The sequence below is a fragment of the Tamandua tetradactyla genome, chromosome 9 (genome assembly GCF_023851605.1).
Source record: "Tamandua tetradactyla isolate mTamTet1 chromosome 9, mTamTet1.pri, whole genome shotgun sequence".
NCBI lineage: Eukaryota > Metazoa > Chordata > Mammalia > Pilosa > Myrmecophagidae > Tamandua > Tamandua tetradactyla.
In genome coordinates, this window is record NC_135335.1 from 57,612,039 (window position 1) to 57,636,127 (window position 24,089).

The 24,089-nt window shown below is 36.6% G+C and overlaps 1 protein-coding gene across 9 annotated transcripts in view; it reads right to left on the reverse strand.

The window, feature by feature from the left end:
* Positions 1–24,089, reverse strand: part of SEMA5A (semaphorin 5A) — a 574,926-nt gene that overhangs the window by 206,322 nt on the left and 344,515 nt on the right. For all 9 annotated transcript variants that reach the window (XM_077116834.1, XM_077116833.1, XM_077116837.1 and 6 more), the window contains one exon: positions 559–621. In XM_077116834.1, the coding sequence (XP_076972949.1) occupies positions 559–621 (63 nt within the window). The remainder of the gene's footprint in view (positions 1–558; positions 622–24,089) is intronic.

Sequence of the window (24,089 nt, forward strand, 5' to 3'; positions counted from 1 at the left end):
TTGACTCATCCAGCTATAAGAAAGCAGGCTTGCAATGTGCACAGTCGTCCAGAAATGAATTTTCAGACTCAGCTACAAACTGTGCATTCCTTAGGAAATTGGGGACACAGACCTTAACATGAAAAGAGAGAGCTTGTTTAAAAATGGTATGTCAAGAAAAATGATAAAGAATGGATTCCAAACCATTTTTGAGATACTTTCATTTACTATAATTACTTTCTGGGGTTAGCCAGGAGGTATGATTGGAGAAAACAAAGATATTTTTAAAATTCAGGCCCATATCTTTTTCACATGAGATTACAGCCAATTAATTTCACATCTTGGTCTAATGACAGAAAATGCAAATTAGATCTGATTTTCTTATGTTCTAAATATTTCTTGGAAGCCAGTTGATTGTTGCTGGTTAATTACACTTTGAAGTTAAAAACTTGAGAATTGACTAAACATAATATTTTGAATTCTCCCTTTACATCACAATCAGGAACACTCTTCATGTAAAACACTTAGCATAGCAATTTGCATGAGGCAGTGTTGCTTGCTGGGACAGTGCCCCCTTACCTTGGACTTGCCCTTGCTGTAACATGCCTTCGTGGTGGCTTCATCACATCCCCACTCCACGGCCTGGTAGAAATACCAAAAACAATGGCACCTGTTAGGGCTTTGACAAAATAAGTGCGCAAAACTGAATAAGGCATCGCACAGGCAGATCAGGTTACATGAAAATCGTGGCACCAATCTTTTATCAGTATAGGATTTACACCCACTGCATGAAAGTCAATCAAAGGGGTTTTACAAGAAGCTTTAAAGTGGAAGCATTTTGGGTGCACAGGTAGTATAGATGTTAGAATGCCCGCCTTCCATATGGGAGACCTGGGTTCGATTTCTGGACCATGCATCCCCCCTCCCCCCCAAAAAAGTGGAAGCATTTTGAAAGTCACCCACCAAAAATTTTCATTCAATGGGTAAGCATGCAATATTTAGATCTAGTCACTATTAAATAGACAACAAGTTCAATAAGTTAGTAGCATTGGCATCGATTGTATAAATTATCGAGCCACTGAAATCACCAAACACATGCTAAACTAGAGTGGTTATAAGATACTTCAAAGAGAAGAGAGAAACAAATTGACCTAAACATTAATTTAAAAAATTATATTTTAACACTATACAGATTATTAATATTCAATGATAATTAAATAAGAATGATTTTGAATATCCATAGTTGCAGGATACATATAAAAATGATGAAGTCAATACTTAAATAGCTCACGTACAGAGTGCATCTACTATCCACTCCCTCTTTTACGAATATTTTTTTACACGAACTTTTACTAGCTCTGATCAAATATTTAGAGGCACAATTTAAAAATATTTCTTCCCAGAGTAGACAAAGCTGAGACATGCTGGTTAAACTGGTATGCATATCACTCCATCTGGCGCTCACTCAAACAGAATTTGTAATTAGTTAAGATAATAGAAAAAAATTACTTCATGGAATAAATGATGCTTATAGACACTAATGATATATTCTGGGATTTTGGTTCTTTTTTTAAAAGCAGTTTTATTGAAATATATTCATGTACAATTCATCAAAAGTGTACATTCAATGGCTTTTTAGTATATTATAGAGTTGTGTGTTCATTACCAGTCAATTTTAGAACATTTCATTACTGAGTTACCTCTCAATCCTTCTCTACTTCCCCAGCCCTATGTAACCACTAATCTAATCCTGTCTCTAAAAATTTATTAATATTTGCCTTTTCTATAATGGAATAATACAATACAATGTGGAGTAATCCGTGTCTGGTTCCTTTCATTTAGTATAATGTGATATTTTAACTATTTTTTTATTAGAGAAATTGTATGTTTACAAAAAGTCATGCAAAAATACAGCATCCCCATATACCCCACCATTGTTGACACTTTTTATTAGTGTTGTACCTTTGTTGCAATTAAGAAAGAATATGAGAATATTACTATAAATTATAGTCCATAGTTTACATTAGGTATTTTTTTCCCACATACCACCACATTATACTTTGTCATAGTGACATACATTTGTTATAATTCAGGAAAGAACATTATTATATTGGTACTACTAAGCACAGTCTATGGACCACAACGCCATTCTCTGGGTCATACAGTCCTATGTTTTATCTTCTAACTTTCTGTCCAGTAACATACATGATCCTAAACTTTCCCTTTCAACACATGCACAAACATAATTCAGTGCTGTTAATTACACTCACAAAAATGTGCTACCATAAGACACTATCCATTTCCAGCCACTTATAACCAAATGAGATAGAAATTCTGTACAAATTAAGCATCTGCTCCCTATTCTCTACAATCATTCTATTCCACGGTAACTTATATTCTAGATTCTGACTCTATGAATTTTCTTAGTATAACTAGATCATATCAGTCTGACAATACAATAACTGCCTCTTTGTGTCTGGCTTATTTCCTTCAACATAAAGTTCTGAAGGTTTGTTGTCCATGCTGTCACATGCATCAGGACTTCATTTCTTACAGTCAAATATTATTCCATCACATGTATATATGACACATTTTGTTCATCTATTCTTCAATTGATAGAATTGGTGGCTTCTATCTTTTGGTAAGTGTGAACAACATTTCTATGAACGTTGGTCTGAAAGCTCTGTTTGAGGCCCTGCTTTCAATTTTTCTGGGTATATACCTGGAAGTGAGATTGCTGGATCATATGGCAATTCTATGCTTAGCTTATTGAGGAACAGTCAAACTGTCTTCCAGAGCAGCTGCACCATTTTACATTCCTACTAACAGTGAATAAGTGTTCCTATTTCTCCACATCCTCTCCAGCACTGTAGTTTACTATTGTTTAAATAGTGGCCATTCCCGTGGGTGTGAAATGATATCTTGTTGTGGTTTTGAATAGCGTTTCTCTTAGAGCTAGTGATGTCAATCATCTTTTTACGTATTCTTCAGCCATTTGTATTTCTTCTTTGGAAAAATGTTTATTCACACCTTTTGCTCATTTTATAATTGGATTGTCCTTTATTGTCGACTTGAAGGATTTCTTTATATACTCAGGATATTAAATCCTTATGGATATGTATTTTCCAAGTATTTTCTCCCATTGAGTAGGTTGCCATTATACTTTCCTGACAAAATTCTTTAAAGCACAAAACTTTTTTAATTTTAAGGAGGTCTTTTCTATCTGTTTCTTACTTTTGTTGCATGTGCTTTGGGCATAAGTTTGAAGAAACCATTGCTTAACACTACATCTTGAAGATACTTCCCTACCTTTTCTTCTAGAACTCTTAAAATTCAGGCTCTTATATTTAGGTAACTGATCCATCTTGAGTCAGTGTTTGATTAAGTATGAGAAAGGTGAGCTCTTTCATTATTTTGCATATGGATATCCAGTTCTCCCAGCATCATTTGTTGAAGAGGTATTATACCCATTGAGTGGACTTGGCAACTTTGTCAAATATCAATTGATTATAGATATGAGGGTCTATCTCTGAACTCTCAATTTGACTGCACTGGTCAATATATCTGTTTTCACGCCAGTACTATGCTATTTTAACCACTCTCAACTTGACTGCACTGGTCAATATATCTGTTTTCATGCCAGTACCATTCTATTTTGACCACTCTCAATTTGATTGCACTAGTTAATATATCTGTTTTCATGTTGGTACCATGCTATTTTGATCACTGCAGTTTTTAAATAGGCTTTAAGTCAGGAATTGTGAGTCCTCCAACTTTATTCTTCTTTTTCAAGATGTTTTTGGCTACTTGGAGTCCCTTACCCTTCCAAGTAAATGTGATTATTGCCTTGATCATTTCTGCAAAATACACTGTTAAATTCATTACTAGATGTTTTATTTTTTAGTTGCTCTTTTAAATGGAATATTTTTCTAGATTTCCATCTCAAATCGTGTACTGCTAGTGCATGGAAACACTATTTATTTTTACATGTATATTTTTATCCCACTACTTTGATGAACTTGTTTATGAGATCTAGAAGCTTTGCTGTTGTTGTTTCAGGACATTCTCTATGTAGGATCATGTCATCTGGAAATTCTACTTCTTCTGTTCCAATATGGATGATTCTTATTTCTTTTTCCAACTTAACTCCTCTTGCTAGTATAACCTGTATGATACTGAATAGCAGTGGGCATTCTTGTTTGTTCCAGATCTTAGAGGGAAAGCTTTCAGTCTTACACAATTAAAACAATGTTAGGAGGAATATCATTGCTGGATAATTATATTGATATTTCCTTAGACTCCAGTATATTACAGTAACTAGAAGGAAAAACCTAACTCTGAAATCTGTTCTACAACTAATTGTAGTGAAGTAGTTTGAAATTTATTGCTTTTTTGAATATTTTATTTTTCACAAAAAAAGAAAAAGATGTCGATTGTGGTGATGGGTGCACAGCTGTGTGACAATATTGTAAACCACTGATTGTACACTTTGGATGATTACATGGTATATGAATATAATATAAATCAAGAAAAAATAAATTAACAATGTTAGTTGTGAGTTGTTCACATTTGCCTTTTGTGAGGAAGTTTCCTTCTATTCCTACTTCTGAAATTTTTTATTAAGAGAGGATGCTGAATTTTGTCAAATGCCTGTCTGTATCAATTGGGGTGGCCATGTGGTTCTCCCTTCAGGTTTTTGTTAATGTGGTGGATTATATTAGTTGAGTATCTTGTGTTGAACCACCTAGCATCCTTGGGATAAAACCCACTTGATTATGGTGTACAATTATTTTACTGTCCTTCTGGATTTGATTTGAAGTATTAGGTTGAGGATTTTGCATCTATATCCATTAGAGAAATTGGTTTGTGATTTTCTCTTCTTGTGGTATCTTCATCGGGTTTTGGTATTAGAGTGATGAAGGCACATAGAAGGAATGAGGGAGTGTTCCCTCCTCTCCAACTTTTTTGGAAGAGTTTGAGCAAGATGGGTATTACTGTGCCTTGGAAAGACTGAGAGGATCCACCTGTGAGCCCATCTGGTCCTTAAGAGGTTTCTTTTTTTTTTTCTTAATATTTTTATTGACAAAAAAAAAAAACACATACAAACACGAGCATTCTTAACGTATGAACATTCCATATTTGGTGTTTAGTCAATGGCTCACAACACATCAGAGGTTTCTGAAGATGGATTCAATATCTTTACATGTAATTGGTCTGCTGAGGTCTTCTATTTTTTCTAGAGTCAGTGTAGGTTGTTTGTGTGTTTCTAGGAATTTGTCCATTTCATCTAAGTTGGGATACAATTGTCTATAGTATCCTCTTATGATCCTTTTAATTTCTATGGGGCCATTAGTAATGTTTCCGCTCTCATTTCTGATTTTACTTAATTGCATCTTCTTTCCTTTATTCATTGTCAGTCTACCTAAGGTTTTGTCAGTTTTATTGATCTCAAAGAACCAATATTTGGCTTTGTTGATTCTCTTTTATTTTCAATTTCATTTATTTCTGCTCTAATCATTGTTTCATTCTGCTTCCTTTGAGATTAGTTTGCTCTTGTTTTTCTATTTCCTCCAGGTGTATAGTTAGGCTTTGATTTTAGCTCTTTCTTCTTTTCTAATGTAAGGCAGTTAGGGCTATAAATTTACCTCTCAGCAATGCCTTTACTGCATCCCATTGTGTTTTTATACATTTGGTTCTTGTTTTCATTCACCTTGAAGTATTTACAGGATTTTTCTTGCAATTTCTTCTTTGACCCACTGATTTCATTTAAGAGTGTGCAGTTTACCTTCCATATATGTATAAATTTTCCCGTTCTATACCTCTTATCGATTTCCATCTTCATTCCATTATACTCAGAGAAAGTGTTGAATATAATTTCATATAAGTTTACTGAAACATATTTTTGACCCAGCATGTCATCTACCCTGGAGAATGATTCATGAATACTTAGAAAAATGTACATCCTGCTGTTTTGGGGTGCATTGTTCTGCATATTTCTGTTTAGTTCTATTACATTTATCATATTATTCAAGTTATCTCTTTCCTTATTCATCCTTACTTAGTCATGCCCCCACTGCTCTTGGAAAAGAAGACCAGCATGTGTCTCCCCATCTGAGCAGCCAGCAGGGACTGAACCCAGCAGCAACCCACCTTGAGAGTGGGGAATGTGCATTGGCAGCCACTGCAAAGCAAGCTAGTCACAGCTTTTACCACAGTTTCTCAGGCTCTTCCTCCCTCTCTTCTCTGGATCTGTAGCATGTACCTGTGGCCTCTAGAGCCCAAGAACAAGTGTTTTGGATAGTTCCTGCCTGTCCACTAGCTGTCTTGGAGAATAACGGAATCTTGGTAGTCCCTATTCTGCCATATTTTCTGGAAGTTCCTTGATTCATTTTGTTTTAAACAATTGTATGCATTTGTTCTAGCTTGCTAGCTGCTGGAATGCTGCACACAAGAGATGGATTGACTTCTAATAAAAGAGGATTTATTCCTTTAGTTCTTCAGAGGAAAGGCAGCTCTTTCTTACATGGGAAGGCACAGGGTGATCTCTGCTGGCCTTCTCTCCAGGCCACTGGGTTCCAACAACTTTCCCCGGGTGGATCCTTTCTGTATCTCCAAAGGCCTAGGCTGAGCTGTGAGTGCTGAGATGAGGTACGCTGAGCTGCTTGGGCTGTGCTACGTTGAGATCCCTCATTTAAGCACCAGCCACTTAAATCAAACATCATTCATTACAGCAGGCACATCTCTTAGCAGACTGAAGATGTAATGAGCAACAGATGAGGTTCACGTACCATTGGCTCATGTCCACAGCAACAGAACTAGATACTTTTACCTGGCCAACTTGACAACTGACTCTATCACAGTGCTTTTCTATTCTATGCTTGCAGGGAGTGGGGCATTTTTCAGGGTGGTAACATTCTCTATTCCTGTTATTGTAACTGTTTTATATCTTACTAGCAAAGATGGATTTCTGAAGAATCAGCTAAATCATCATTAGAAAAAAAAATGAAGTGATGGACAATTGTTGCATTAATTCAGACTTATATCAAGTAATAAACCAGGACTGCCATTGAAAAGATGACAGACAATAAAAAAATAGAAAGACAAGCAGAAACTGTCAGAACAAACTTTCCCAGAGCTCTGGAAAATAGTGAAGTGGAGATAGCAGCAAAGCAAATGCTGAATCAGTAAAAAGAAAGCCTAAAAATGAAAGGAAAGTTGCAGGATTTTCTCTTCTTCCCTGGCTTGCCATGGCAGTCTGCGGGACTGAGAGTCTTCTGCATTCCCAGTGAGGCAATTCATGTCCTTAGTGTGAGTTCCAGATATCTAGGTATTAGCACACCCAATGCAAAGATTTGATGTGTGTAAATGACCATTTCAAGCAGCTTATAAAAAGACTGATTTTAAGTTGGTTAATAGAGAATTCACTATAGACACAGAAGCACAGAACTAAACTGCAGCTACCTGGCGCAAAACACTGAAGTTGAGACATAAAATATATGTATGGAGTCCAAGAAGAAAACCTTTGGGGAGTATCCTTGTTAGGGGGAGGAAACTAGGACACCTGTGAACACTCACACATAATGAGGAATTTCAAAAGCTACAATGCATGGATAGGACTAGACATGCTTAAAAGACCCAAAAAGAAATTAAATATTCAGCATGGTTTGATGCATGGGTTTATTACAAACTGGGCTAGACATTAAAGAGCTTCAACACAGAGTCAATCTACACCACCACCTTCAACAATAATAATTAAATACATTTTAAAAAACCAGCAAGCCTTGGGTTAGAGGGAGAGTCCGACTTCCAGGGAGAAAACATCAAAATATCCAAATGTACATTTTTCAACAAAGTATCAATGGCATGTCAAGAAACAAGAACAGATGACACATTCAGAGGACCAAAAAAAAAAAAAAGTAGTGACAGAAAGTATGTCAGAAATCCAAGACATTGAAATTATTTATCAAAGATGTGACCTCAACTCTCCGTAATAAGTTCAATGAGCTAAAGAAAAACATGTAAAAAGAACCATAGGAAATCTGGAAAATGATGCAAGAAAAAAGAGGGATTTAAAATTTTTTAAAGGAACCATAGTCTGGAGTTGAAAAGTATAATAATTGAACAAAAACTTCACTAGAGGGTTTCAACAATGGATCTAAACAGGTAGAAGGAAGTATCAGAAAATGTGAAAATAGGATAATTTCAAAACCTGAAAAGCATAAAGAACAAAGAATTAAAAAAAAAAAAACAGTCATAGCTTAAGGGACTTGTGGGACACCATGAAAAATACCAACATATGCACAAGGGCAGTATCAGGAAGAGAAGAGGAAAAGAAGATGAAGAAGAATATTTTAAAATAATGGCTAAAAATTTCCCCAAAATGTGAACATATTAAACTTCCCCATCTCAGGAATTCCTGATAGTCTCACAAGCATGAGGGACTCCCAATTTAATAAGCCCAGTCCTTGATCTTAGCACCTGCCCTTATGGACCTTATTCCTGCTAAGGAGAAAATAAGTGTGCTTAAAATTATGCCTAAGAGTCATCCCCTGAAACCTCCTCTGTTCTCAGATGTGGCTTCTCTCACTCAAACAGCTCGGAAAATAAACTCACGACCCATACCCCCACCCCCCTACCTGGGACATAACACCTAGGCCCTGGCATTGTGCGATTGAAAATGCCTTCTTGACCAAAATAGGGAAAAGAAAAGAAACAAAAGAAAGTTTAAGTGGCTGAGAGATTTCGAACAGAGAAAAGAGGTCATTCTGGAGATTATTCTTATGCATTATATAGATATTTCTTTTTAGTTTCTAGTGTATTAGAATAGCTAGAAGGAAATACCTGAAACTGTTTAACTATAATCCAATAAGTAACCTTGCTTGTTGAAGATGATTGTATAACTATATAGCTTTTATCATCTGACAATGTGATTGTGAAAACCCTGTTACTGACACTCCCTTTATCCAGTGTATGGGCAGATGAGTAATAAAATAAAGTCTAAAATAAATAAATAAACACATAAATATATGCAAATATACCTAAATAATAGGGGGTAAGGGGTATGGGATGTTTTGGGTCTTCTTTTTTTGTGTGTGTGTTTTAAAACTTTTAAGTTTAATTATGCAGTTGAAAGGTGTGACTTTAAAGTGAACTAATTATTTATAAAGTTCTAAAGCACCGAAAAATATTAAAATATTTTCAACTCATTCTGTAAGTCTGGCATTACCCTGAAACAAAAAACTCATGAAAAAGAGTATGAACAGAAAATGGTAATCCAACTCATTCTGAATATAGAAATTCTAAATAATGTTAGCAAGTCATATCCAACAAGGTATTTTTTAATGCCATAATTTGACCTAGTACAGTTTATTCTAAATAGGTAAGGGCAGTTCAGGCTCAGGAATTTGTTCTTATCATTCCCTGCATTAAGGACATAATTGATAAATCCATATAGTTCTATCCATAGACTCCTGAATGATATTTAATAAAATGTACTGTCCAGTCCACATTTTTAAAAAAAAACAACTTTTACAAATTAGAAATAGAAGGAAATTTCTCTATTTGGTAAAAATGACATCTACTAAAAACCTGTAGCAAACCATATTTAATGTTAAAACATTAGAAACATCCTCATTAAAGGCAGGAATAAAGCAAGTGTGTGTGTGCTCTGATTGCTATCATCCAGAGTTTTAATTGGTAATTTTAGCCATTTAACAAGTAAGTGTATTTTGGTCTTCTTTTTTATTTTTATTTTTTCTTAGAGTAATGAAAATGTTCTGAAATTGATCGTGCTGATGAGTGCACAACTATATGATGACACTGTGAGCCACTGGTCATATAATTTGGATGAGTTAATTTGGTTTGTGACTATAGCTCAATAAAATTACATTTAAAAATAAACTTCCCAAATTTGATGAAAAAGCATGAATATGTTTGTTGATTCAAAAAAGTCAACAAATTTCAAATAATATAAAGTCAAAGAAATCCATGCCAAGACATATTACAGTCAAACTGCTGAAGGCCAGAGACAAAAAAAGAATCCTAAAGCAACAAGAGAGAAACAACTCATGATGTACCAGAAATCCACAATAATATTAAGAGGAGATTTAGCATCAGAAAACATGGAAAGACAAAACAGACATATTGAAAGTGTTGAAATTAATAAACTTAACTAAAACTAAACTAAATTATATCTAAAATAATGTCAACATAAAAGTGAAAAATGACTTGTCATTTCTAGTAAAGATATTGCTTTTTAAATTCTCCTAAACTTAGAATAATAAGAAAGCCAAGCAAATACCATTCTCCAATACCTACTGTCCCTTGAAGAATTTTATGTAAGTTAAAACATCAACCACTGCAACCTGTGCAACTTACATTGCTTGGCAAATAGGGGTCCATAAGAAAAGTATTCTACAGAGATTTAGTTGTGTCTTTCAATAAAACATACTCATAATTGTTTTCCCTTATACAGTTTTAGAGAATTTTATTAGTGTCAAAAACTGATAAGGGAATTGGTCAAACCTTGCTGTTATGTTTTCTTTTTCATGTTTAATGGCAACCATAAAATATAGGTAATTGATATCTGATCAAAGAAACGACTGATTCCACAGCAAAATGGCAAATACTTTCAGTAATGTGATAGTACTTCTGGAGAGGACATAAGAGCTCAATATAGAGCTGTATAACTATATATCCCATGAAGTACAGATAAAATAAGTGCATTGCTGTTATTCTGCCTTGACCTTTAGTTTGCTCCTTTCTTAAAACTCTTCATAAAAGTTGTTCTGTTTTTTTTTTTGTATGCTGTATAGCAGGCATCACATTTCTTTCTTTCTCCATGTGCGTATCCTTTTATTGCAGCATCATTTGCTGAATTTTTTGTTTGTTTGTTTTTGTTGGTTTCTTTGTTTTAGGAAGTGCATGGGCCAGGAATGGAACCTGGATCTCCCACATGGCAGGTGAGAATTCTACCACTGGACTACCCTTGCACCTCCTGTTGTTTTATTTAAATAAAGATAGTTATGTCTTTGCCCTTAAACTTAAAACAGGATTGATACTCTATAATATATACTTTTAACCTCATTAAACTTTGCTTTCATATTACCATGTTACTTGGTGTTATAATTACCAGGAGATCTATACAGTGAAATGCATTAGCTATAGAGGAATTCACAGCAGTTCTCACTGGTTTAGTGATTTTGTTGAAAGTTAAGTAATAAGGCTCTCTTCAGTAAACATACGAGCTATGAAAAGCTGAGTTAGCCCCAGGGTTATGGAAGAAGAATATTTATCAAATGCCAACAAAACTGTTCAAATTCTGATGCAGAAATGGCAGACAAACAGCTTCACAAGTCTATCTAATATCCAAGTAGCCTTTATATTTTCCAGATAAATACTGGTCAAGGATTTGAAAGGAAAAGCAAGCAAAAAAGACTACAAGTGTTTTCAAACATATTTCATTATTTTATCCTGTAGACCAAGGAATAGCAATAGCTCACACAATTTTATTAGATCAGTAGAAAATAGAATACATCTTACAGACTCTTCTGAAGACCATTATTAAAAATAGTGAGTTACTTTCCTGAGGTATTTTTATTATAGCATCAGTAACTTGTCAGAAATATTCAAATCCAAAATTAATTAAAGAGCATGATCATATAGCATTTCTAATGTTTCACTTTCTATGTGAATAGAAGAAAGGATAAAAGGAAATTATATTAAGAATAGAATTTAACTCTACTGCATAAGGCATTCAGGGTGGACACATATCCTTGGATACAGGCAAAATTTTCCAAACTGGCCTTGAATTGTGTGCTTCAGCTTAATCCCACCATCTTTGCATTAACTCATTGTACCAGATGTTATCCATTGGATTCACTTGTCAGCTTTAGAAAAACCACTTCCTTTGGAGAGGGATGCAAACATGAATGGAATTCTCATGTGTCAGATGTTATTTGCTAAGTTAGCCACTTATCTGTTTGAAATTAGATTTCTTTCTTTAACCTGGTCACAACTTCTTTTATTCTACTAGACCCATTATATACTAATAAATACGTTTTAATGAACCCTTCTTATATTATCAAATGGAGATTGTCATTCTTTTATATAATAGTGGGGACATACCCCACCACTGATTTGAGAAGCCATCTTTCAGTATGACTCAAATTCCTTTTTAAGGAATGTTTCTACCTACCAAAACCTACCCACATGGCAGTCAAACCAAGTGCTAAGGCATTCTACATTTCCAATTTCAGTAGAGTATGTTGTCTTATTTTCTGAGCCTTCTTTTTTTTTCTTTAATTTTTGCCATATTTTGTCTTTTTCTGTTGCACAATAGCACAGCTAAGAAAGGAATCTTAAGTCTCTGTTCTATTCAGCATCTAATCTTCATATGTGTTTCACAAGCAGACATGTAGCAGTAAGTTTTGAAACATCTAAATTTTAAAAGACAGAAAGATCCCTGTTGTGGTGCATTTTTTCTGGAAATACGTACAAATAACATCTATGTCCTTCAACTGCTAGCAAAAGCTTTGCTTTATGTACATGCAACAATTTTCCCATTCGTTTAATAAATAGTCATTAAGTATCTACCAAGTGAAAGATACTCTGCTAGATAATGATTGATGGAAGGACAAATAGGCATATGATAATATTTGCATGCATTAATATTAATTTATGGTAAAGCGTGTCTTCCATCAGACTAGACATCCTCATGCAAAATGTGAGAAGGCAACAGCAGTCATTTTCATTGGTATGACAGTCACTTGCTAGTCTATTCAGGTCCATTCAAGTGATACCATGGAGCTTGTGTCATTGAAAATTGACAACATCATCAATTTTCAGGAAGTGACAGCGACACAACAGACTTAAAAAAGAGATAGTAGAGGATTATAGAAAACCATTTTAAAGATGCAGAAACTCTTGGGACGGAATCACCCATTGTTCCATGATGCATCATGTATTCCATAGCCTGGCATAAAAATGCATGCTCTGATCATGATAAATGGAACTGTGATCTCAAAAGTAAATCAGATGTAGAAAAGAAAGATTGGTTCTTTTATGTATACATGTTACATATATATAACAATTTTCTTAAGTGCGTAAACAAAGCTATGTGTCGTCACACTGCACAGTGAAAGAAATTAATTAGATAGGGACCAGCAAAGGGCAGACACTCTTCATAAAAATGAAGAGAACAACATTCTAGGCAGATGGGCCACTACTCTTTCGGCAGATGGCTTTGCTAATTAGATACTGGCAAAAGATAACATTAAAAAAAAAAAACTAGTTTAATTACATAGTGCCAAAAATTAACAACCACCTGAGGGCTTTTTTTTTTAATATGTTTGTGTTCAAATTCTTATGTCATGTATTTCTGTGACATGCTGGAGAATTTTAAATTGTCATGGCAATTATAGACAAATTGCCAGGGAATGTGAGACTATATATTTGTTCAAAACAGAAGCAAAATGCAAATGCGTTGGAACGTGAAGCAATTGCAATTTTTATGTGACTGGAGTAAAATGCCGAGTTTTTACTTGAGTTTTAGTTTCCTTGAGCATAGGAATCTTTGCTAATTAGCTTTAGTGACCAATGTGAGAGTTTCAAACAAAAGGAGATTTTGCAGAGGGGAGTTGGAATGGCGTTTATCAAAAAATACAAAGGAGGAAATATTTTAGTCACTTTGACATGGTGTGTCCAGCATTCCTTTCTGTCCTTACTTCAGAGTAGGTATTAGGTGTATTTGTTCACTCTTAATATTAATTTGCATTTCTGTCCATTTCAGATATAGGTAGGTCCTATGTTTCCTATTGGAAAGCAACATGGTGGTTCTTTAAAAAGTTAAATACAGAATTACCATTTGACCCAGTAATTTCACTTCTAGGGATATATGGAGAGAAAATCAAAACAGGGTCTCAAATTGATACTCTTACCCCCATATTTATAGAAACATTATTCACAATAGCCAAATAGTTGAAAGAGCCAAGTGTTCATTAATAAGTGAAGGGATAAACAAAATGTGGACCAAACACACAATGGAATATTCAGCCACAAGAGAGAATGAAGTTATGAGACCTGCTGCAACAGGAAAGAATCCTGAAAAGCTTATGCTCAGTGAAATAAGGAAGGAACAGTAGAACAAAAATGGTATGATATCACTTTTAAGAAATGACAAGGAATAGCAATTTGCAGTGATAGCAAGAAGATTAGAAGTTATCAGGAGATGGAGTCCAATTCATTTCTACTGGTGACCTCCAAATTAGAGGTCTAATTACTAACTTTGAGCCACATCATAATGACATCACCCCAAACTAGGAGATAAAACTAAACTTTATAGATTCCTATAAACACATGTTATAAACTTTTTCTAAAAAAAAAAAAAAAATCCTCCATTAAACCCCAGGCTTTTCTTTCACAAATCAAACTTAGTTTGACAACTTCCCAGGGTTCTTCCCACAGTAAATGTTCACAGAACATATTTTTACCAGAGTAGATGGCATAACATAAAGGTAAGATTTTGGTATTGACAACTGACAGTACACAAGTGAAGGTCATTGATCTGTCATAAATTGTTGCCAAATCATGGGCAAAAGAGTAATAATTTATTGAATTTTTACAATGTGCTAATCATAATGCTAGGCATCATGTATATTTAGTGCATGTAAATCCTGCAATAGTTTTATGTTGCAGATTCTGATAATCTCATCTTCTGGATGAGGATTTTGGCTAAGTAGCTTGACGAAGGCCACAAAACTTAAAAACGGGGCAACAAGATTAAAACTCTGTAACTCAGATTCAAAACCTTTTCTTGAACCACCCTATCACTGAAAGCATCAAAGCATCCCCTCATTACCACAATTTCTTTGTTTTTTTGTCTCCAATAATTTAGAAAAAGATATCCCTAAAGCACGGAATTTTGTGCACATCTGATTTGAGAACTGCTGGCATTTGGTAAATAATAATTAATCATAAAATCATTGATTGTCTTGCCATAGATTGTGCTTATATTTAAAGCCTCTGAGCCCATTCACTGCCCTAGTGTTGATTTTATAGGGGACACAACTCATCCAATAAAAGCCATGGGATGGCCAAAGTAGGATTTAAGAACCTGAGTTTTGTAAAAATGAACATCTTGAATATGAGAACACACTCTGATCCTGACACAGAAACAACGTGGTGCTGTCAAATGAATGTAGGTAAGGCTCAAAGGGTGCTCTAGTCCACCAGGGCTCCCTCATTCTGCAAGGAGAAAAAACTGGAAGTATCTAGAAGGTTCTACATTGTTCTGCCACCCATTTTCCCCATTCACTCTTCTCCAGCTGACCTGGGTTCCTGGGGGTGATTCTTACACACTCAAGCCCTGTGGGCTGATACTCTTCTCCCAGATTCCCACCTACCTCACTCACGTACCTCAACCATTCCTTCATTCAAGAGGCATCTCTGCACTGAGGTCTAGAGAACTATGTATCCAAAATGGCAATCCGCCTCCTGTGATGGTTTGGAGGCTTTGTGGACCACAGATAAGTATGTTCTTAAGTTAATCCATTCCTGTGGGGCTGAACCATTGTAAATGGAATCTTCTAGTAAGATCTCAATGTAAGCTGAGATGTGACCCTCCTCATTCAGTGTCTTAATACTCTTACTGGAGTCTTTTCTAAGAGGATACGAGACAGATAGAAGACAGAAAAATTCCAGAAAAGCCTAGAGAGAAGGACACAAAGAAGGTAGGAGAGACAGAAGCTAAAAGAGAGAAACACATAAAAGCTCCAAGAGGAAGCCAATGAAGCCACGAGCTGGAAACCATGAAACCCAGGAGCGAAGAGATAGACCAGCAGACAACGTCGTGTGTCTTCCCCTGTGACACAGTTGCTGAGGATGCCAGCACTTGGTCTTCAGTGTTCAGGCATGATCCTGTTGATGCCTCAATTCAGACATGTTCACAGCCTCAGAATTGTCAAGATGTAAGGTAATAAATCCACATCATAAAAGTCAATCCATTTCTGGTATTTGCATCTTGCAGGTTAAGCAAACTAATCCCCAATCCCCATCAGCATTTCCAACCCTCCTTATCTTGTTCTCTTTCTCTGTAGCACTTATTGGTCTCTAACATGTACTGTACTTTACATTAGTATTATGTCTGTTGCTTCTTAGCCTATGGGCACATGAGTATTGGGCATCCTTGGGCTGGGTGGATGGCCCTACAGAGGCCACGCTTCTGTGGCCTCCACCTCCATGGTTCCTGCTCTCTTGGCTCTGACCTAAAAACAGGGACTCTGCCCCTAAGAGGGGAAGGAAGGGATTCGAGCAGGGATCATCAAATTTTGGGGCAATGGACCCATTTCTTTAAATAAATTCTTGCATATAACCTCCTATAAAAGAAGATAAAAGTGGTATTATATTAAGTCCAACTAATAAGTACAAATAATTGTATAGCATTAAATCACTCAAAAAATGTGAGATCACGTGACTGCTGAACCATCACACTCTCAGTATTCAATTACGTCTGTATTTTGTCTTCTCTGCCTAATTTTGAAAAAAAAGTACTGATTAAACAAATAGTTAAAATGGGGCATTTAAGAAAAAAAAAAAGTCCACCTTTGAATTTCAGTTCCTTTGAAATATAACCTGAAATGGCAGCAGCAGCTTTGTTCCATGCTTTATAAGCCATCAGGTAATATTATAGCTAAAGTTAATTTACTATTGATTTCCAGGGCTTTAAAAGTTGATATGACATACATTGAAGTAAATGAATTTTAAATATTAGAATGAAAACGTACAGAACGCGTGGAATCCCAGAAGCACATCTAGAATCCTGGGGTTCCAGGAAACAATTGAAAAGTCATTTTTTTAAGGGCCCCAACAACTCTAATGACCACAGAGGGTGGGAATAGGACCTAGGGATGGAGACAGAGGAGTGGAGGATGAGCTTCAATGACCCTGTTCCCAAACACGGATGAACCCTGATATGTACATTTTGAGAAAAGAGTACATTAGGAAACTGTCTGATATCGAAGACTATTACAAAATCCAGTATAAACTTTAGATCACAATTTTCAGACAGTAGGTTGTCAAACAACAGTTCAGTTTTAAAAATGTTGCTATTATTGAATGGTACACTCAAAGGTAAGGCTAGGTAAAGAGCAGCTGCTTTGGTTGCAGAATTTCAAAGAAATCTCTTTTAATGGATTCAGATGGGATTGGTTCAAAAAATGGCATATTGACCAATTTGTAAGACTAAATATAGCCAAAAATATGTATATAAACCAGCTACTGGGGGAAGAACTACCTTTATATATAAATTCCCTAAAGCATTTGTATATGGGAGCTGAAACTCAAAGTCAACTAAACATAGAAGAATAAAAATATTAACTTCAGAGAGGAATCACATTTTGGTGACTGGCTAGCCTAATTTAATATTTTCCAGATGGATTTGGTGGGAAAAACTATCACTTATAATGCCACATCCTCTCTTTTAACCTACTGTTATATTCTTCATCACACAGATGATGCACTCAAATAACACAATATAATGCTCAGCAGAACTTGTGATATTCTCTAAACTTAAACAGATCTATCATGAATGAAAAATGAGATGATACAACATTTATTCTGCACATGCGGAGGTACCCTAAAAGGAAGAAAGTGCTCATAGAAACATGGAAAAATATCACTATGAACTGAGCTTGTCAAGACTACCTGAAAACTTCATGATACGCTGATAAAAAGTTCTTGCAAAAAGTAAATCAAGTACACAGTGCAGCCTATTGACATGGGATGATGTGTAAGACCTTGATCCACACCAGGGGTATATAATTTGCTATTTTGAAGCCTGTGTTTGAAATGTCTTTGAGGCTGAGTTTGGGGTCTGGCTGTGGCCAACGTGCTCTTAAACACACCAGCTGGACTATCACATTCTAATGCCACCAGGAATAGTAAAGAGAAAGTATCCTGGCCCTAATACAGGAAAGAGGTTCCCAGAAAAAAGGATGAGCTCTCATCTGAGAATAGAGTTAAAGGGTTCCTTGTTTAGGAATTTGACAAGGAATATGAAGGACAAACGTTTTTATCTTGAGGGAACACGAAGCAGATGTTGACAAAGCTTCTAGCTACCACAGCATAACTGCAAATGAAGATGAAGCAACCCTGCAAACCCTTCATTGGTTGGCTTAGAATTTCCTTGATGCTAACAAAAGTCATCATATGTTGTCAAGGGGAGCATTCAATTTGCGATTTTGTATGTTAGATTTCTCTTGCTTAAAATATAAGGTCGCCAATACTGGGGTCATTAGCTTGGGTCCTCTTTATTGTATAGTCCTAAAAAAAGATACTCAATAGGAACTGTTGCCTTAATAGCCAATAGAGATGGAAATATATGAACTTTCATTTCCTATTTTTTCATAAATGTTTTCTATTGCTTTGAAATCAGCCCCATGACAAACAAAACAAAACAAAACAAAAAAAACACTTCATACCTGATTACTCTGAGCTAGAACATGTACACTAGATTCCTGAAGCACTTATAAAGCCAGATTATGAGTTCACTGGGAAATTATCTCATTCTCACTGAACAACTTTCAATTTATTTGTTATTCAAGTTCTAATTGCTTGCCTCCTGAGATGACTTCTATAACCGCAGAGACTGTCTTTACTTCTAGTTTGTGCACAGATTGATCTACTTGCCAGATCTCAAGAGAAATTGAGGACCATTTTATCATCCCTATTCAACATTATTTCTCTTAACATTTCTGTTTTCAGTTCAGAGGGATTAACATTAAAATGTGTTTTCTGCTGTAGATTTGAGCAATCATATTTACCCCTTATTTTAAATGAAATGCCTATCGAGATGATACATGTTCTGTTCAAGCAACATATCGTTTACAATATTTGAAAAATGTTGAGACTTTCACAAATGTTACTGACATATTCATTTTCCAGCTAATATTTAACATGCACATAATTTTTATGAATGTCTGTGAGCTTATTTCACCAAATAAATAATTTAGTATTCAAGAGCAAATGTGCGATTTTGGCATTTATTTCTTTAAACCTTTTGTTTCTTTTCTATAGTATAATCAGTCCATTTCTATGCCAGAGAAAGTCCTAAAATATTGCCATTACTACACCTAAACTCTGATGAGAAATAGCTTTGTCTGGAAAAATAGTCCAAAAGTTTTTGCAAGTGCAATAATAAAAGATAGTGATTTGTTGAACTTTGTGAAGTCAAAGACATTTTGATTGAAAACAGATTTTTTTATTATAGTTTTACAATAATGTGAGATAAAACAACACTCATATCCTCTCCTCCTCTCTATTCACAATAGTCTTTTGCTATTTAATTAGACATGGTTGGCAATTAATTGCCATGTCTTGCAACTGTACCCAATTTCCTATGAAGGAATTTGACTCTAAAGTAATCAATTGCCTGTAGCAATTAATTTTGCTCTATGGCTCCTACTAGACTCCAGTACACAAATTTGCATGTGTCTGGGGGTGGGTATCATGAGAGGTTGAATAACATCCACTCCTCCAAAAAAAGGATATCTACCTCCTAATCCCTGGAACCTCTGAATGCTACCTATTTATGTGTGTGTGCGTGTGTGTTGGGGGGGAAAGATTTCATAGATGTGAGTAAGTTAAGGAATGGGGGGGGCTATCCTGGGTTATCTATTTGGGTCCTACATGCAAATACCAGTGTTCTTACAAGAAGGAGGTTTAACAGGCAAAAGAGGCAAGGCCATCACCTCCCGCAGAGGTGGAAAAGGATGATATGGGGACACAAATCAAGGAGTGTCAGCTGCCACCAGAAGCTGGAAGAAGAAAGGAGCAAATTCTTCCCTAGAGCTTCCCAGGGAGTGTGGCCCTGCCAACATGTGGATTTTTAGCCCCACAAGAGCCATTTCACACTTCTGGCCTCCAGAACTGTGAGAGAACAGAATCCTGTTGTTTCAAGCCACCAGACATGGGGTTCTTTGCTACCCCTGCAGTGGGAAGCTAATGCGGGCATGCAGGCGCATGATTATACACATGTATGCACCCACAGGAACACTTTTCATGTCCTCGAGTGGATGAATGGACCTCCATGTTTCCATCAACCTTCTGAGTGGGCTTCATAAATATGAGAGACACGGTCCCTAAGATCACAGAGCTCTCAGTGGACACATGCTGTGATTCTGGGAGCACTAAGCATGGACGCTGATGCAGCTGTGGCTGGGAGACTGAGGACAGCTTCCTGAGGCAGGCGAGGCTTGAGCTGGATCCCAAAGGAACCAAAAAAAGAGAGGAAGTGACCAGAGGAGAGGTGGCCATGGACAGCAAAGGAACCTCACGGTGCAAAGGTCTAGAAGGGTGAGGAGCTGTAAGCCACAGGAATGGTTCAGAGGTGGGCACGCAGCTCAGCTCAGGCCTTGACAACCACACCAGGGAATTTGGAGGCTGTCCATAAAGTCAAGAAAATCGTGGGCAAGATTAGTAATTGAATAAGGTCTCTCTGGGGGTGTGATAAGGCCCGTACTGCAGAATGGGGGTTAGGAGTGCACATAAGGAGACTGGGTGGAGGCCACACAGCAAATCAGAAGGCAGATGCCAGAACTTGAAATGAGCAGGGACAAAAGAATGACAGGAGAGGGAAAGGGTTAGGAGGGGGGAAGGGTGAGTCCTGGGGAGTGAGGGTAAGAGGCCCACATCTTGATGGCCAGGTGCATGGTGGGAGTTCAGGTCTATCTAGTCCATAACTTGAAACTAGTTCCCAACCATCCTATTGCTGGGTTTGACTAACTTGCATCCACACTTTTGGACTGTCTTCTTTCCAAACACATCAGAAACACTAGCCTTAGAATGATGAAAACTACCTTCATAATCCTGTTTGAAGAAAAACATAATAGGACAGTAAATCTCCTCCCCAAAATAGCAAAATAGTTGACAAAAAATAAAAACACATTCACAGGATGTTGTGGTTATCACACTTTCGAATCGAGCACACTTTAATTCCTTTGTAATAAATTCTAGTTTTCCAAAACAAATGAAAAAGGAACCAAGCAAACCATATTAATCATAGAAAATGTACTTCTAACATTAGAGGAATTCATAGCAGTTAGTATAGGAATTTCTTTTCTGAAGTCACATGATAATGATTTATTTGCTTAGAATTCTGTGTCCCGAGTCAAACAAATGAGATGATTTAAAAGAAAAATGACTCAAATGGAAATTGAAAACAGGGGGAAATTTATAACTCTTGTCTTACAGGACATTTAGAAAAACTAACGAAGTTAAAGTTTACAAGCAGAAAAAATAGGAAAATAGAAGGGCAACATTTCTCTTAGTTTTTCACAATTGTAGAAAAACTCTTAAAAGAAACATCCAATTGAAATGCTAATATTTATTCTCTCTCTAACCACGAAAGGAGAGGGAGTTTCGTTCACAACTAATCAACTTCAGAATCCACACTACAGTTTCCGATCTACTTGTATCTCACTATCAACAAGAAATTGAATGTGATTTTTGAGGAAGGTTTGAGGGAGTACTCTGAATTCTCAAGTTTGGACTTTGATTATCATCCTCACTGCCCACCTGTAGAGCACCATCACATGCTTCACCATTCCCAGTATATATGTGTGCTCTGCTGAGAGCTCTCAATCAGTCTAGAGCTCACACAATGCTCCAAGACTAGCTAGTATGTAGGGGAGCAATGAACACAGAAACAGAAATCAGAAATCAGACTGTGTGCTATCTGGAAGCCACGGAGTATGGCTGAGAGATGAAATGGAACCATTTCCTAATGAGGATGATGGCCGGTGCCCATCTGCCTACTGCAATTCCCTCTGCATTCCCAACAGCCTGGACGGAGCTACTTATTACACTCAGCTTACACAGCAGGGGGAAGGGAGTTAAGTAACTTGCCAAAGGTCATGAAGCTATTAAATGGATGGCCTGGGATTTTAGCCCACGCTGGTGGTTCCAACAACCACAAGCTTAACCTAGGTGCTATGTGCCCCTTCTTTCAGCCAGTGGGTCTCTAGTACCTTCTTGTTTTGCTACTGAAAGATAGGGCATGCTAACTTTGAAGGTGTCAGAAGAAATGAAATGTATCACTTCCTCTTTCTAATAAAAGGAGAAAAAACCCTAGGGGAAATACAATGGTATAGCAGAATAGATGGCATTGCTTCACTGCTTCATTTTTGAGATTTCCAACAACATCTTTATGATTTCAATGTTGATTCCATATACCTTCATTCTTTGAAAGGTTGACCTAGCTCCCCCTTCCCTCCACAAGCGCCTAAGGGTAAGGGAAACCTAAAAGTAAATTTAACTGAAAATAGGGTATCCTTCTGAAATTCTCAGTTATCATCCAAGTCTACTTGGAATCATGCCATATGAAAGGGCAAAACAAGGAGCACACATGCAGGTATGTGTGTAAGCATGAATATAACCCCTTATTTTCTGAGACATTCCATTTGGGTAAAGATCATGATACTATATACAGTTAATTCAGACTGGGTTATACTTCCAAAGTAAGTTCATATGTTGGATTTGGGAGAATGAAAAAAAGAAAATCATTCCACAGGAACCCCATGCCAGCTGACAAGTACCCAGGTCAAGAGTGCCCCTTGAACTGGAAATGTTGTATATGGACAGTTCGTTATGCAAGCGCACAATTCAGAGGGAAATGCACCCGAAGCTCCAATTTGAGATTCTAATATTCCATGTCCCTCCTGATGCAGTGAGAGATGGTCTCCACCTCCCACCTCCTTACAGGTGTTGTTGGAAGCCAACCTGTTCTCGCCCAGTGCACACCAGAGAGAAACTGGGGTGGTGTGAAGGAGGCAAGGCCAGACAAGGAAGCCTGGGGCTGATGTACTCTTCGCCTCCTCTGCTCTGGCTGGCTAGCCTACCTGCTTTCTTACCTGCTCTCTTCCAGGTATCCCTCCTCTCTGCCCCCAATCTCACAGTCTACCTGCAGTTCCCTCACTTAAATACCCCAAAGCATGAGTCTTCCTAAAAGGTCTGAGGCTGACAATGGTGCTAGATTTATCAGGAATCTAAACACTCCTCCCTAAGGCATCAAACAGGGTACTGATAAGTGCCATGCTTTAAATTTAGCATTTTCTAGGGTAATCATACTGTAAAAGAGCTCTAATACATTCAGACTAAGTAATGCTAACAGAGGATCCACCTCAGTTCCTGAGGCCTTACAGGTTTGATTAGGATGACTAATTAGGAGAGGGCTGCTTTTTTTATCATTGTTATTCCAAAATTGATAACTTTTCTCCATATACTTCTCTATTTACTGTTGCTCACGGATAACTGGACTAATGGATTGGATCATGGATAATTAGGTTTCAATTATTTTTGCAACATTATTTTAGCTGTGAAAATCAAGCCACATCCTCATACATTTGCAAAGCAATTATAGAATATTTAATTGTTTTTTTCTTAATTTAGAAATGATTTCTGGTCTTGAAAACCATCTCTGCTCCTCCTGGCCATGTGTTCATCATTTTCTCTGCACATTCAAATACCTATCATTTCAGTTATAAACATTTTGATTGATCTACCTTTGGATAGTGTTTTGACAAATATTCATAATCTGGTAGAATTGTGTTCATATTACTACACAACCCAGGTGATTCCACCAACACATAATGCCTAACTTGCCAAATTTAACTGAATCTTTTAAAAAAAAGGATGTACAAGTCTAAATGGGCTAACAAAACCGCAGACCCTCAGTTTCTCTAGATGTACATATACTCTTGGCCATTTCCAAAAGGACCCACCCCTGCCAATCTCTACATTTACTTTAAATGATAATGAGTCTCAGGAGAGAGAAAACTCTCCTATAGATTACAGCTTCTATACTGCCATTACGTCTGTGACAAGCAAATGTATTTATTGCCTAAGAGTACTAAGAAGAAAAAAATGAGGTCTGTTCACTCCAATGCCTGACAACATGAGGGACATTTGTTGAGACTGGTCTGTGGTTTAATATTAATAAACATATCATATATGAGTAATACAGAAAGTCTGTGTCACTTGTTTTTTGTGCAATTGAGTTATATAATCATTATCAAAGATCAGAGCTACTGGATTACAGTTCAACAACTTTAGGTCTT